The sequence below is a fragment of the Telopea speciosissima genome, chromosome 2 (genome assembly GCF_018873765.1).
Source record: "Telopea speciosissima isolate NSW1024214 ecotype Mountain lineage chromosome 2, Tspe_v1, whole genome shotgun sequence".
Lineage (NCBI taxonomy): Eukaryota > Viridiplantae > Streptophyta > Magnoliopsida > Proteales > Proteaceae > Telopea > Telopea speciosissima.
Window position 1 is genome coordinate 53,622,084 of NC_057917.1, and position 12,609 is coordinate 53,634,692.

Genomic DNA, 12,609 nt, shown 5'->3' on the forward strand with positions numbered 1-12,609 from the left:
CCGAATTGTCAAAACCCAAGTTTCCACTCAAGGTTTCAACCTAGGAAAAAGGCACAGGGTCGAAACCTTGAATCGAAACAATATCTCGCACGTCTCGATTTTGAGCCCGACAAAAACAAAGTCTGAAACCGAGATCTCAATCCTTGCAAGATCAAGGAAGTCAGGGCTCCAGTCATTATATACTGTTCATCAAATTTTCATGTTATAAATTCCTTACAGGATTGAAATGTTAGTACTGGGTTCATGTGGTAAAGTTGGAAGTTTGACTTCAATTGTTTTCTTTGATTTTAACATGTTCAGATGATGTATGAAGAGATGAAAGTAAAGGTGGAGAGAGTTATAGAGAAAGGGTCTGTTCCTCGGGAATACGTCATGAATGAATATGAGCATGAGGCTTTCAACAAATGGCGAACGCCAGGATTCACACGTCAAGACCATTCTGCAGTAATTCAGGTTAATTTTTTAGCAGATATGATCTTATATAATATCTTTTGGGGAAGTAATTTTCTGTCTAACACTCGCATGTGTCTATCTCTCTCGTCCTCAAAACAAGGGGACAAAGGTGTCTTTTCATATGGAGAGGAGAGAGATAGACTCATGGGAATGCTAGTGTAGGCCATAATCCAGAACAAAATTCTTTTCCCCTATCTTTTTTTTTTCTCTTTCTCTCTCTCCTTATATTTATTGATGGATTACTAAGAGCAGGTTTTATTAGAGAGTGGGAAAGACAAAGACGTTAAGGGCCATAAAATGCCTAACCTTGTCTATGTCTCTAGAGAGAAAAGCAGGATCTCACCACACCACTATAAGGCCGGTGCCCTTAATGCACTAGTAAGCTTATCCACCTACAGTCTCCATTAACCTATAAGATCAATTTGTTATGAACTTTGTTAATATGTATGTTTTGCATGTTTTGAAGCTTCGTGTATCAGCTACGATGACCAATGCACCAGTGGTCCTAAACTTAGATTGTGATACCTACTCCAATGATCCCGAAACCCTTCTTCGGGTACTATGCTATCTTGCAGACCCTTCCATTGGGCCAAAACTAGCCTATGTTCAGTTCCCTCAGCGGTTCCATTCGATTGGCAAGAACGACATCTATGGTAACGACCACAGACGTTTGTATCAAATAGATCCACCAGGGATGGATGGACTTGCAGGCACACGTTATGTCGGCAGTGGATGCTTTTTCCAGCGACGAGCCTTCTTTGGGGGGCTTTCATCCTCGTCCTCCTCTTCCTCTAAGATCCCCCCAGTATTAAACTCATCCCACCATGACTTGGACAAGTCTATTAGTTCCAAAAGAGTTTTGGCTTCAGCCCATCATGTAGCAAGCTGCAACTATGAGCATGAGACCAAATGGGGCATTGAGGTAAGCTTCAAAAAGAGAACAAAAAACTGTGCATGTTTGCAAAGCATTCATGTTCACAAGTTGTTTGATAAAATGCACAGATGGGCTTCAGATACGGATCATTAACAGAAGACTACAAGACTAGTTATCTGCAACAGTGCAAAGGATGGAATGCAATGTTTTGCCATCCTAAAAGGGTAGCATTTCTAGGGGGCTCGCCTTTTACTCTAAATGATGTCTTAAGCCAGAGCATCAGGTGGTCCATTGGAACATTGGAGGTGGTCATCTCCAAGTACAGTCCAATCACTTACGGCACTCGAGCCATGGGATTGCTCATGGGTCTTGCATATGCCCACAATGGATTTGAACCAACTTGGTGTCTTCCAATAACCACGTATGCCTATATCCCACAACTAGCTCTCCTCAATGGAGTCTCCATGTTCCCAAAGGTACCTACTTGTACTTATTATACATACCATTTTCTTTAATCTGGTTAATTAATGATCCTTAAAAGCTTGCCATTAAGAAGAGAGTGGTCAAGTCCTTGTAAGGAACGAAATTTCCTTCATCCATGGTTTCATGGGTTCTAAAGTTTGGATGAGACTCCTAGATTCCTTGAAATTAAGGGTATTTCGAAACTTCTTCAATAGAAAGTGCGAGTATATGAGATCACAATGGTGGGAGAAGGAAAGCTTTCCCCTAAAAGGATTAATTAGTACATATTTGATTGAGGCTTAATATAAGATTAGCTAACAAAGTAGAAATATTGTATTTGCAGGTATCAGACTCTTGGTTCTACTTGTATGCATTCCTTTTCTTGGGAGCCTATTTACAAGATTGCCTTGAATTCATTTTAGCAGGAGGAACAACCCTAAAGTGGTGGAATGATCAAAGAATATGGATGATCAGGGGAAACTCATCTTATCTATTTGGGTCTGCCACCTATTTATTAAAATTGCTTGGCTTTCCTGCATCTGGGTTCAATGTAACTAGCAAAGTGGTTACAGGCGAACAAATGCAGCGATATAAGCAAAGCATATTTGAGTTCGGGGTAGCCTCAACTTTGTTTGTGCCACTCACAACAACTGCCATACTCAATTTGATTGCATTTGTGGTGGGGCTTGCAGGAGTGTTTAGACATGGAAACGCAGGTGAAATGTTTGTGCAATTGTTTATTTCAGGTTTTGTGATGGTGAATTGTTGGCCAATATATGAGGCCATAGCTTTGAGAAAGGACGATGGAAAGATGCCTGCAAAGATTACAATGATGTCCATCTTACTTGCATGGCTTCTTTACTTAGCCTCATCATTGGTGCTCAAACTTTAATCAGACATTCCCCTAGTCATCAGTTTTCTCCTTTTCATCTATGGGAATTACAAACTTCTACGGTATCCATTTATGAATTTATCCTACTATAAATAGAAAGTCTTTAACTCATGTGAGTACCCTGTTTTTTTTTTTTGGCTTAAGTATTTCCATTTTGTCATATGATATTGAGACAAGTGTTTTATCTTTCTTTTTTTTGGGACCGGTTTTCATATACGGTTTTGTGTAAAACATGGTTAACACTTCAATCATTGAATAGACGCATGAAAATCAAGTATTCTTATCCAACGGCTGAAGTGTCAATCGTGTTCATACATGCCCCGTGTATGGAACCTTTTAATTTTATTTTTATTTTATTTTTGGGTGAGAGGGTTGGGGAATTCAGAGAAGGGGAAAAACTTTTTGTTCTGATGATGTTAGACCCATATCAGATATTCTCGTTTCTTTTAAACTATTTGGCAATTGAATAATAATAATAATAATAATAATAATAATAATAATAATAATAATAATAATAATAAAGGGAGAGGGATAGGCACACCACTTGCATGTGGTAAGCTAGTGGGCGACACCAATGGGGGGTACGGGATGGGGCACCATACAAAAGAGGCAGGGGAGTCATTTCAAAGCAGGGAAGGAAGAGAGAGATAGACATAGTGGGTGCTAACTTGCAGTATACTTGCGGTGTGCTTAGCCTTTTCCCTAATAATAAAGGGCAATGTAGACACTGAATTTTGTCACCCCACGGCGATGATGACAATAGGACACGGACTGACATCGGTATTTCTCTCAAGAAGAACTCTTGTCCCTACATCTGAACCAAATCACCCTAACATCCCTAAAATGACTTATCAGACTTTTTTACTAAACGCTAAAGGAGGTACTGCTCACCCTTCCCCACCACGGCACCGTGGGGACGTGTACTTGATTTCTACGACGCTATGAAGGGGTGTGACATCAGCCTGCTGATGTCACCCACGGCACCGTGGAAAAGTCCCCCACGGCGCCGTGGAGGGCTTATTCGGCCAAGGGTGAGGGTCCCCCCTCCCTATAAATAGGAGGGTCCCCCTCCTTCATTTCTCAAGCTTTTCTCGGGTAAGGAGACCCTCCAGGGCTTGTTTTGCCCCCTTTCCACCCTCTTTTTCTCCGTCTTTCCCTTATGAGTATGTGAGTGAGTGGAGTTCTTCGACATGGGTAGATCCTTCGGTTACCCATCCAAACATAGAGCGATTCTGCTCTTGGGTATTGTTATCCCGTCAGTGTACGGATAACAAAAAACCCCCTTCACAGTCGTTATTCTGTCTGTATACAGATAACAAGAATCCCTTATATAGTCGTTACTCTGCCCGAAGTTTGAGTAGCAAAACCCATCTCATATAGTCCTTACTTTGTCCGACAAGAGAGAGACAAGCCGATCGTCAGTCTCCACCTGAGCCGTGGGACATCACATATTTCGCCCTCGGTGCGTTTTCATTTATTTCTTGCATTTCTAGACAGGTATCTGTCTCTTTCCCTCTCATTATTTTTTGTATAATGTAGACAATTAAAGTAACTCATTTTAGTGTACATAGTAAATGGTTTTTCTTTCTTTGTCATGATTAGTGCATCATAACTTAGCCTTACATGTTAGTATATGATATATTATTAAGGGAGAATATTCGAAAATCAGCATTTAGTAGAAAGACCGGTTTATCCGGACGAGGTGGGTGCCTAACACCTTCCCACCCTCGTAACCTGACTACTTACCCTGAATCTCTGACCAGACCATATGGAATCACATAGCCCTTTCCGCTAACCCCGGATGGGGCTACACCCATTGGGTCCTAGGCCCTAATCCTAGGTGGCGACTCCATTTCTTTATAAAACATGATCCCAATCCCCATGATGATATATCGGAACGATACACCGTTATTCATCGAAGCCAATTCTTGTCGCCAAGAAGCTGAGGAACCCTAGTCCCGAGGACCACGGTACTTACAGGAAACGAATGCTACCTTTTCATGTGCGGCACATGGCTCCTATGCCTAGACACAGGACCGTTCAAAATAACTGTCGCACCCCCATTAAAAGGTAGAATTAATCCCAAAGGCGCGGTGGTCATTTTGTGTGGCCCTGTATCTTGGCACAAGAGTCACACGCCACACGCAGCCAGGTAGCATTCTCTTTCCCTAATAATAATATCTATATTTATAGAGCTCTCACTTTTACAAAAAAAAAAAAAAATAGAGCTCTCACAAAGCAGCCAAAAGATCTTCAGGATTCTACCATGAGCAAGCAAGGTTTTAAAAAGTAAATATGGAATAAAAATTGGCAGAATCGCCCAAGTAATTGGGAACTGATAGAAGCTGATTTTCGTTAACCCTAATTTTTTATGACCAAGTTCTGACTGAGTGTCACGTGACTGAGCCATAACAATAATGGATTGATTTGAATTGGAATCGATGAGGAACAATCTTGTTCCCAATTACAATTTCATGTTTTTAAATCTTGCGAGCAATAACCAAGGAATCCACCCACAGTTTTTTCCCCCTTCACTCAAATGCTTTCTTTGAACGTAACATACAAACAAACAAGCCAATATTGATCATTGCCCTCCGATCAGCTTTATTCAAGCTCAGACTTAATAAAAGGCCTAAACTATGCATATCTTTCCTCATCACTTCTCCTAGGGCCATTTTAGGTCTGTTCTGGCACTTTTAGTTCCTTTAATCCTAATCAAATCACTCCTCCATATCGGAGCATCTAAAGGCTTCCTTTGAACATGATCATGTCACCTCAAACAACTTTCTCATATCATATCACGTATCGGAGCTACTCCCATACCAGCTCTAACGTGATCATTCCTTTGAACTTGAATACCATACAATAAAAAATTTGTATCGGGCTTGCAATTCAATTGTTGTCTTAAAGCAAAATACTTCCCTTCATCTTTCCTTGAAGGGAAGAATTGTTCATAAGCCTCTTTGGTTTGGAGAAGTCTAGAGAGGATACGAACCTTACTACAGAATTGGGTTTGTTGGGTGATTGGATTAGGTGACCAAGTGATCTTGTAGACAATAATAGGAACTGGAATATCCCACTCCTAACATCATTGTTCCCTTTGGAAATGGCCCAAAACATCATGAAGAATAAGACTAATCCTCCCAATGGACCTTCAGATGGGAATCGTTATCCTCTCCTGTTACAGCATGGTGCTGTAATGCATCGTGCGGCGGCTACAGAGGCCATGTGCACCATGTGGGGCCCGTTGTGCCACATGGCCTCTACAGCACCGCACAATGCGTTACAACACTGTGCTGTAACAAGAGAGGATAAAAATTCACCTCCAAATAGATTAGTTTGTACAAAAACCAAATTTGACAACTGAGCAATCATTTAACCAGTGCACATATAAGATATGGATCCTTACTAATGGAACTCTTTTAGCTAGTCCTTATAGCAAGCTAGGAACCAACTGCTTATGAATAAACTCAAGGTTGCTTAACCAACATACTTGGCCTAGCTTGTATCAGGAAAATGGCTTTGACAACAAATATGTGATCATCTCTGATCAGGGTATCTTTTTATTATCACAGACTGATACGACGCTATTATTTACGCCGTAACACCTCTTATCCTCTGGGTTGATGGACATGTTAAAGTGCTATTCCTTTTGTGCTGATATTAATGAAAGTATTTACTGCTAAAAATATAAAATATGCTAATTGTCTATGGATTTCATATGTTATTATTCTCATTGGGAAGATACAGAATAGCCTTTCACACCAAAATCATGCTAGATGAATAAAGTTTTAAACCCAAAAAGTGGGGCTTTCAAAAGTGGCAAAAGTATTGCTCAGACTCAATTTCAATTCCAAAATAAAACAATTACAAAGTAATATAACCAAACTTTGATGACCCAAAACAAAGCCTAAACAATATTATAATTTCTACTTGTCTCAAATCCAATCTCAAACAAAAATGCTGCGCGCATGAGTAGCAAAAGGGAGGAAATTTATACAATCACATTATCAAGATCTAAAACAAAATGTGCTTGTTTGGGGAAACAGAAATGAGCTTGCGACTTATGGTTCAACGGATTCATAGAGACATTCTAATCTACAGAAACCTAATCCAAGATCAGGGTAGTGGGCAGAAGCACCAAGCCAGAGATTTTGGAAAAATGCACCTTCTCTTGTAACTCCTGGGTTCTGTCTAAAACCCAATTCCTGATGGGAATGGCCAAATTTGGAATTGGAGTTCAATCTTCCTAATTCCATCTTACAATTACAACAACCAAATGCAGCAAGTATTCATTTAAAAATGTAATCACAACCCCTCCTCCCAACAGACACCAAAAAAGAAAGAAAAAAAAGTGTGGGTTGAAGTGGAGGGGTGGGGGGGAGGGGAAGAAGAAAACACAAGTCCTTTTCCCATCTAATTGGGAATTGCTATGTGAGTCCTGCTCTGACATTCCACTCTATCTAGGATGACACCCTCTTCCAAATGATAGATCATCAGAAACGCTTGACACCTGAACCCAAGCCTCCAATATCCACTATGCTTGTCATTTTAGACAATCGGAACCCATAGCTAACAAATCAAAGGATGAAAAGTTAAAACTGTTTCTACAATAAAAAGCGCCACTGAAAGCATATTTAGTAATTTAAAGAACACGGCTCCAGAAGTGACTTCCCAAAGTAGCTTTTCAAGAAAAAGCATGAGGCAACTCATTCAAGTTTGAGTATGGAGAAGTGGCATACAGTTGTGATTTCCAGGTTCAGTAAACCACATTATCTAAAAAATAGACTGGTAAGGACTAACAGAGAAAATAGTAATGAAGAAACAGGGTTACATGTAAAAGCACTTTGACACAGAAATGACGAAGTAATGTACTCCTTTTCTCCTTATGCTTTCTTCTCCTTGACAGGTGGAGGGAAAAAAACCCGGAAGATCGAAGCAGCCAGAATTGCTCCGGTAAAGGGGCAAATCCAGTAAACATAGAACTGCTCCCATGTATTGTGGCGGTTGTTCACATAAGCCCACCCAAAGGCCTGCATCACATAACATCCTTGCTTAATTTATATCAAGTTTGGTATCTTTAAAATCAGAAAATAAAGAAGCATCAAGCAGCACAAAAACACAGTTAGTGAACTTGGCAATACTTATGATGATGCTTTCATTAAAAAAGGGAGAAAAAAGTTTAGTATGATGATGCACTATGGTAGAGAAAAGGTTTAATGGTTGTTGAGGGAAAATTTCCCTTTCATGATTATAAGTTAACACTTGCTATTGTTGTAAAATTTTGACAGTTGGTAGGATGACAGAATCTAACAGATGCTCATTGGAAATCCTAGTCCATCTTTGATGGGTAAATGTACGAGGATAGTGAAGATCAGCTACTACAATTTCCATCCAGAGTGGAGGTCAGGTGATTCTTGGACACTTGATCATCTGCTAATCATTTTGCTTCATCACCTTTACTAGTAAAGGAACTAGAACTGCACAACTCAGTTTCTAGTAAGATAGCATCAAAAGTACTTGACTTTCATCTGCCTTCGTAAAAACACTATCTTTCTTACTTATATAACGGCAATGAGGATTAAAATGACCAAGAATGGAGCTCAGTTAAGACAGAGGAATCAGTAAATTTGTCCTATTTTATTGATACCAAATTCAGAATGGAGGGCAATAAATATCAAAACAACCAATTAAAAAAGTGAAAGAGATCATGATTCAGCAGAAGAACAAGTCTTAACTCAATAGCAAAAAAGGGGTCCAGTCAAACCGGTAAATGGAGCTATTCAGTGGTGCTTACAATTGTATATGAAAGAAAAATCATGATTCACCATAGAATGAATGAAGGGCAAAGCCATTGGAAGCAGAATAAAAAAAGGGGTCCAGTCAAACTGGTAAATGGAGCTATTCAGTGGTGCTTACAATTGTATATGAAAGAAAAATCATGATTCACCATAGAATGAATGAAGGGCAAAACCATTGGAAGCAGAATAAAAAAAGGGGTCCAGTCAAACTGGTAAATGGAGCTATTCAGTGGTGCTTACAATTGTATATGAAAGAAAAATCATGATTCACCATAGAATGAATGAAGGGCAAAGCCATTGGAAGCAGAAAAAAAATAGGGGTCCGGTCAGACTGGTAAATGGAGCTATTCAGTGGTGCTTACAATTGTATATGAAAGAAAAATCATGATTCACCATAGAAAGAATGAAGGGCAAAGCCATTGGAAGCAGAATAAAAAAGATTACTTACATTGGCAGGATTCATGGCCGGTCCAGTATATTTATTTCCTGCAATTACCAATGAAACCGTCGACATGGCAATCATCCAAACCTTTAAAAGCGGGTTTTTGGGACCCTTGAGCACTATAAATAAAACGGCGAAACTGATGATGAAGGTCAAGACCCCTTCGGCGATGGCTCCAGTGTGCAAATCGACTTTCAGTGAAGGCCCGCCAAGCATGTGTTTGTATTCAGCCGGCATCACTTCCATAATTGCCAAGGCACCGCCCACTGCCCCAATTGCCTGTTGACATTAACCAAAACAGGTAATTTTTCATTTTTCATTCTCATCATTTTAAATCTTTTAGATACGGAAGGAGAAAATGGAATTTGGAACGAAAAGGAATCAAATTCCAATAGACCCATCGAGGGTCACTCCAAGTGATTTTGCTTGTTATGAAGGACAAATATCAAATCCCAAATCGTAATTATTCAACCAAAGAGCAGGAAATAAATGTTCTACTTAATAAGGAGGGGAAAGACAGAAGCATAAAAAGAAACCTGAGCAGGGAATCGGAAGGCCATAGAGATGAGGTCGGTATCACCGACGCCGGCCGCGAAGAAGGAAGCAGTGCCGGTGGGATTAAAGCTGGCTCCACCCATGGCGCCGCCGAGCAAGGTGAAGATTAAGACGAGGAAGGCCACGAGGGTGGTCGTGATAACGAGGGCGGAAGCCATACTTTCGAATCCCAGCGCCTTCTGGATAATGGAGGTGGAGACCCGAAGCGTGGACGCGCAGAACACCCACATGGAAGTCAACACCGCATCACCGATGGCTGCCTTGATCACACCCATCCCTTCCTTCTTTCTCCGGACCCTCCTTCCTTTGTAATTGATGATAGTTGTATTCCTCTTCTTTCAGAAGAAAATTGATTTGCAGACTAAGCTTGATGAAGAATATGATGAACCCTCTCGAGCCTCTTTGCCTTGGGTTTTGCAGACTAAGCTTGATGAAGATTGACCTCACAGACGCAAAGATAAAGAAAGAGAGAACCTTGGAATCTCTCTCTCTCTCTCTTTTTATTCTGGTGTGAAAGACCCACCCCTTTTCAAGGATAGTATCAGAGTAGAGCAGGTCCGAGCTGATGATCTCCAAGAAATCCCAAGAAAGGCAGGTAGGTGGTGTCTCTCTCGCTCTGTGCTTAACGCCTAACCCTTCAAAAGTCTCGACCACACCAATTGGGATTATGGCCCGTGGGTCCGTGGGGTTAGTAAACTAGTAATAATGTCGTAGTCGGAGGAGCTGGATGTATTTTTAGGTTTTTTACTCCCATTTTTCCTTTTTATATTTCTCTCGTCGTGGAAATTGCCATACAGTTGAAGGGGCCCACTCCTGAGTCTTTTTGAATGCTGACTATTGACTCCGCCGAAATAATTGTCCGACGTACATCAAAGACTTGGTCCATGAATTGAAACGGTACAGATTAGTCAATAATACACGTGTAAGGATCTTGTTATGTAGGATTAAAATTGCTTAGTTACCCTTCTTAGATCAAGCGGTGTAAAATGCACAAACCAGTGATGTACTGATGCACTGATTAACACGTGTACTTATAGCCTCCAGCCACTCGTGCTTTCAAATGTCAATACCTTTAGATCTCCATTTTCGAGGTTGAGGCCCAAGCCGATCATATTGAAAATTACACTTCAGGTCACGTGATCATTTCAGGTCGTGGAAACGTGGGATGACCGGCGTTACTTTAAATGTTAGACGTGCCGTGTTTTTTTTTTTTGTTTTTTTTGGGTTTTTGGTAGAATAGATGTGCCGTGTTATTTATTTGTTTGTTGGGTAAAGAGATGGCTGTACGGTTGCATGACTCTAGATCAGTTGGGGGATCAAGTGAGAGTTGTTAGGGGTATCAATATGGATGAGATTTTTTATTTCACAAGTTATAGAATAGTTCTTTATTTATTTAAATGAGAGAAAACACCACCCGATCGTGTTTTTAATTTGAGCCTGAAATCAAAATCATTTAGATTTGTTTTTAGGGATGTCAAAAGAGAGAGAAATGCATATGATGATGTATGATAATGTTTAACAACTTATCATACATATCTAACCATATAGGGGGAGAATATCAAAATGGGAGAAATATTATTGCTGATGTAATGAAAGAAATAGTATTGTGAATGTAATGATGTTTAACATCTCATCATATTTGTTAACCCAATAAAGAGAGACTCACCCTAAGATGGCTATGATTTAGGGGAAGTTAGCAAGAACTCCATATGCTTAATGGAACATGTCAATATACAAGAATCTTATTAAAATTAAGTAAGGTATACAAAAGTTGGTGTGTTAATCTTTTTGATAATGGTATATGAATATGCATGAATTATGCCAATGTGAGTTTTTATAGATCACATTTTACCTTGTGTACTTATGAAAGGAAATCATTGACCTATGTGGTTCGGTGGAAATCCTCTATTAGTTGTATGACCTAGATAAGGAAATCCTTAGCCTCTATGGCTCAGGTCTTCAATCCGAGGGACTGTGATTGAGTGAAGAAGGGCTTGGCTCCTGCCAAAAAGGAATCTGATGGTAGATTAAATATTTGGTCCATGATTAATATAGTGGATGTAGGATCAATTAGGTTTGAACCACTCTAAATTGGTTGTGTGCGTACCTCTCTCTCTCTCTCTCCTTGCACATATTGACACACTTTACTTCAAAGCATTTGATAATATGTTTCATGGCACTCAATGTACTTGTTGCTTGTTTATTTTCTATTATTTACCATTGTGAGATGATGGGATTGTTTTTGGGTGTTTGTTATTTTTCGTTTAAAATAATCACAACCCAATTCACCCCCTCTTGGGTTACACTTGATCCTACATGTTGATAATGCTTGAAAGAAACCTAAAGTTGATTGACTTTCACTGTTCATTCTTCTCTACCTTTCTATAATTTCCATGCCCAAGATATGTACTGTTTATTAGGTCCTCAACAAGCTCATTTGCTACTACTCAATATAAGTTCACAACAGCTTCAGTAGCTTTCTTCTTGTCCTTGAAATCTTCATTCAGCCTCTCATGAGAATTATTTATTAGCATTAATTGAGGTTTTACAAACTGCTGTTCTGTCAAGACCTGACTGCAGGTTTTAATGTTGATAAATTCTTCATCTATTCATTAGAGGATTTTACTAATTCTATCAAAGCCAGAATGTTGGATTCTATACCACCAAGTCTTCTCTCTAGATTAGAATCTAAACCCCTAGTGGTAGTATGAGGAGCTTCTACAGCCATGTTCTATTCTTCTCCACTCTCCATTTCAGTTGATTTGGATTCAACTTCCACATTCATTCCTTCACTATCCACATTCATTATCCAGTATCTTATGCCGGGAAAGGAATTTCATTCTAACAATGCATATTTGTCAATGTCTTGCTCACCTTTAATTTCAAGTTCCTTAGTCAGGTCTATCCCAACATGTTTCCACAGAAGAGTTAAAATCCTCCCAAATGGTATTGCTTTTGACTTGTTTTCAACTTGAAACATTGTCATGTACATCCAAATGATATATAGAAGGTTCAATTTCTTACCACAGTGACATAGTATATAAGGTAGGCTAGGTAAGGGATAATATCGTCCTTATTGCCTTTCCTAGGTATGATGTTGCTTTGAATAATCAAGTTGATCGAGGATCCT

At 39.6% G+C, this 12,609-nt stretch overlaps 2 protein-coding genes across 2 annotated transcripts; one reads left to right on the forward strand and one right to left on the reverse strand.

Annotated features, from left to right (window-relative positions):
* The first annotated feature begins 276 nt into the window (after positions 1-276).
* LOC122652993 (cellulose synthase-like protein G1) lies at positions 277-2,718 on the forward strand. Its single transcript, XM_043846897.1, has 5 exons — positions 277-453; positions 706-831; positions 920-1,375; positions 1,456-1,803; positions 2,133-2,718. Exons 1-5 carry the CDS (start codon positions 301-303, stop codon positions 2,679-2,681), a joined length of 1,632 nt encoding a protein of 543 aa, XP_043702832.1. The 5' UTR covers positions 277-300; the 3' UTR covers positions 2,682-2,718.
* A 4,637-nt stretch (positions 2,719-7,355) lies between these two features.
* LOC122652997 (aquaporin SIP1-2-like) lies at positions 7,356-9,827 on the reverse strand. The gene is made up of 3 exons (XM_043846902.1): positions 9,461-9,827; positions 8,931-9,203; positions 7,356-7,714 (listed from the first exon to the last, which is right to left on the reverse strand). The coding sequence occupies exons 1-3, from the start codon at positions 9,752-9,754 to the stop codon at positions 7,568-7,570; spliced, it is 714 nt and encodes a 237-aa protein (XP_043702837.1). The 5' UTR covers positions 9,755-9,827; the 3' UTR covers positions 7,356-7,567.
* Between the last annotated feature and the right edge of the window lie 2,782 nt (positions 9,828-12,609).

Coding starts and splice junctions, on each gene's coding strand:
- LOC122652993 (XM_043846897.1), top strand. CDS start 301: ATGATGTATGAAGAGATGAAAGTAAAGGTGGAGAGAGTTATAGAGAAA. Junction 454..705: donor ACCATTCTGCAGTAATTCAG/GTTAATTTTTTA, acceptor TACTAAGAGCAG/GTTTTATTAGAGAGTGGGAA. Junction 832..919: donor CCGGTGCCCTTAATGCACTA/GTAAGCTTATCC, acceptor CATGTTTTGAAG/CTTCGTGTATCAGCTACGAT.
- LOC122652997 (XM_043846902.1), bottom strand. CDS start 9,754: ATGGGTGTGATCAAGGCAGCCATCGGTGATGCGGTGTTGACTTCCATG. Junction 9,204..9,460: donor CCTTCCGATTCCCTGCTCAG/GTTTCTTTTTAT, acceptor TAATGTCAACAG/GCAATTGGGGCAGTGGGCGG. Junction 7,715..8,930: donor CGGCCATGAATCCTGCCAAT/GTAAGTAATCTT, acceptor TATGTGATGCAG/GCCTTTGGGTGGGCTTATGT.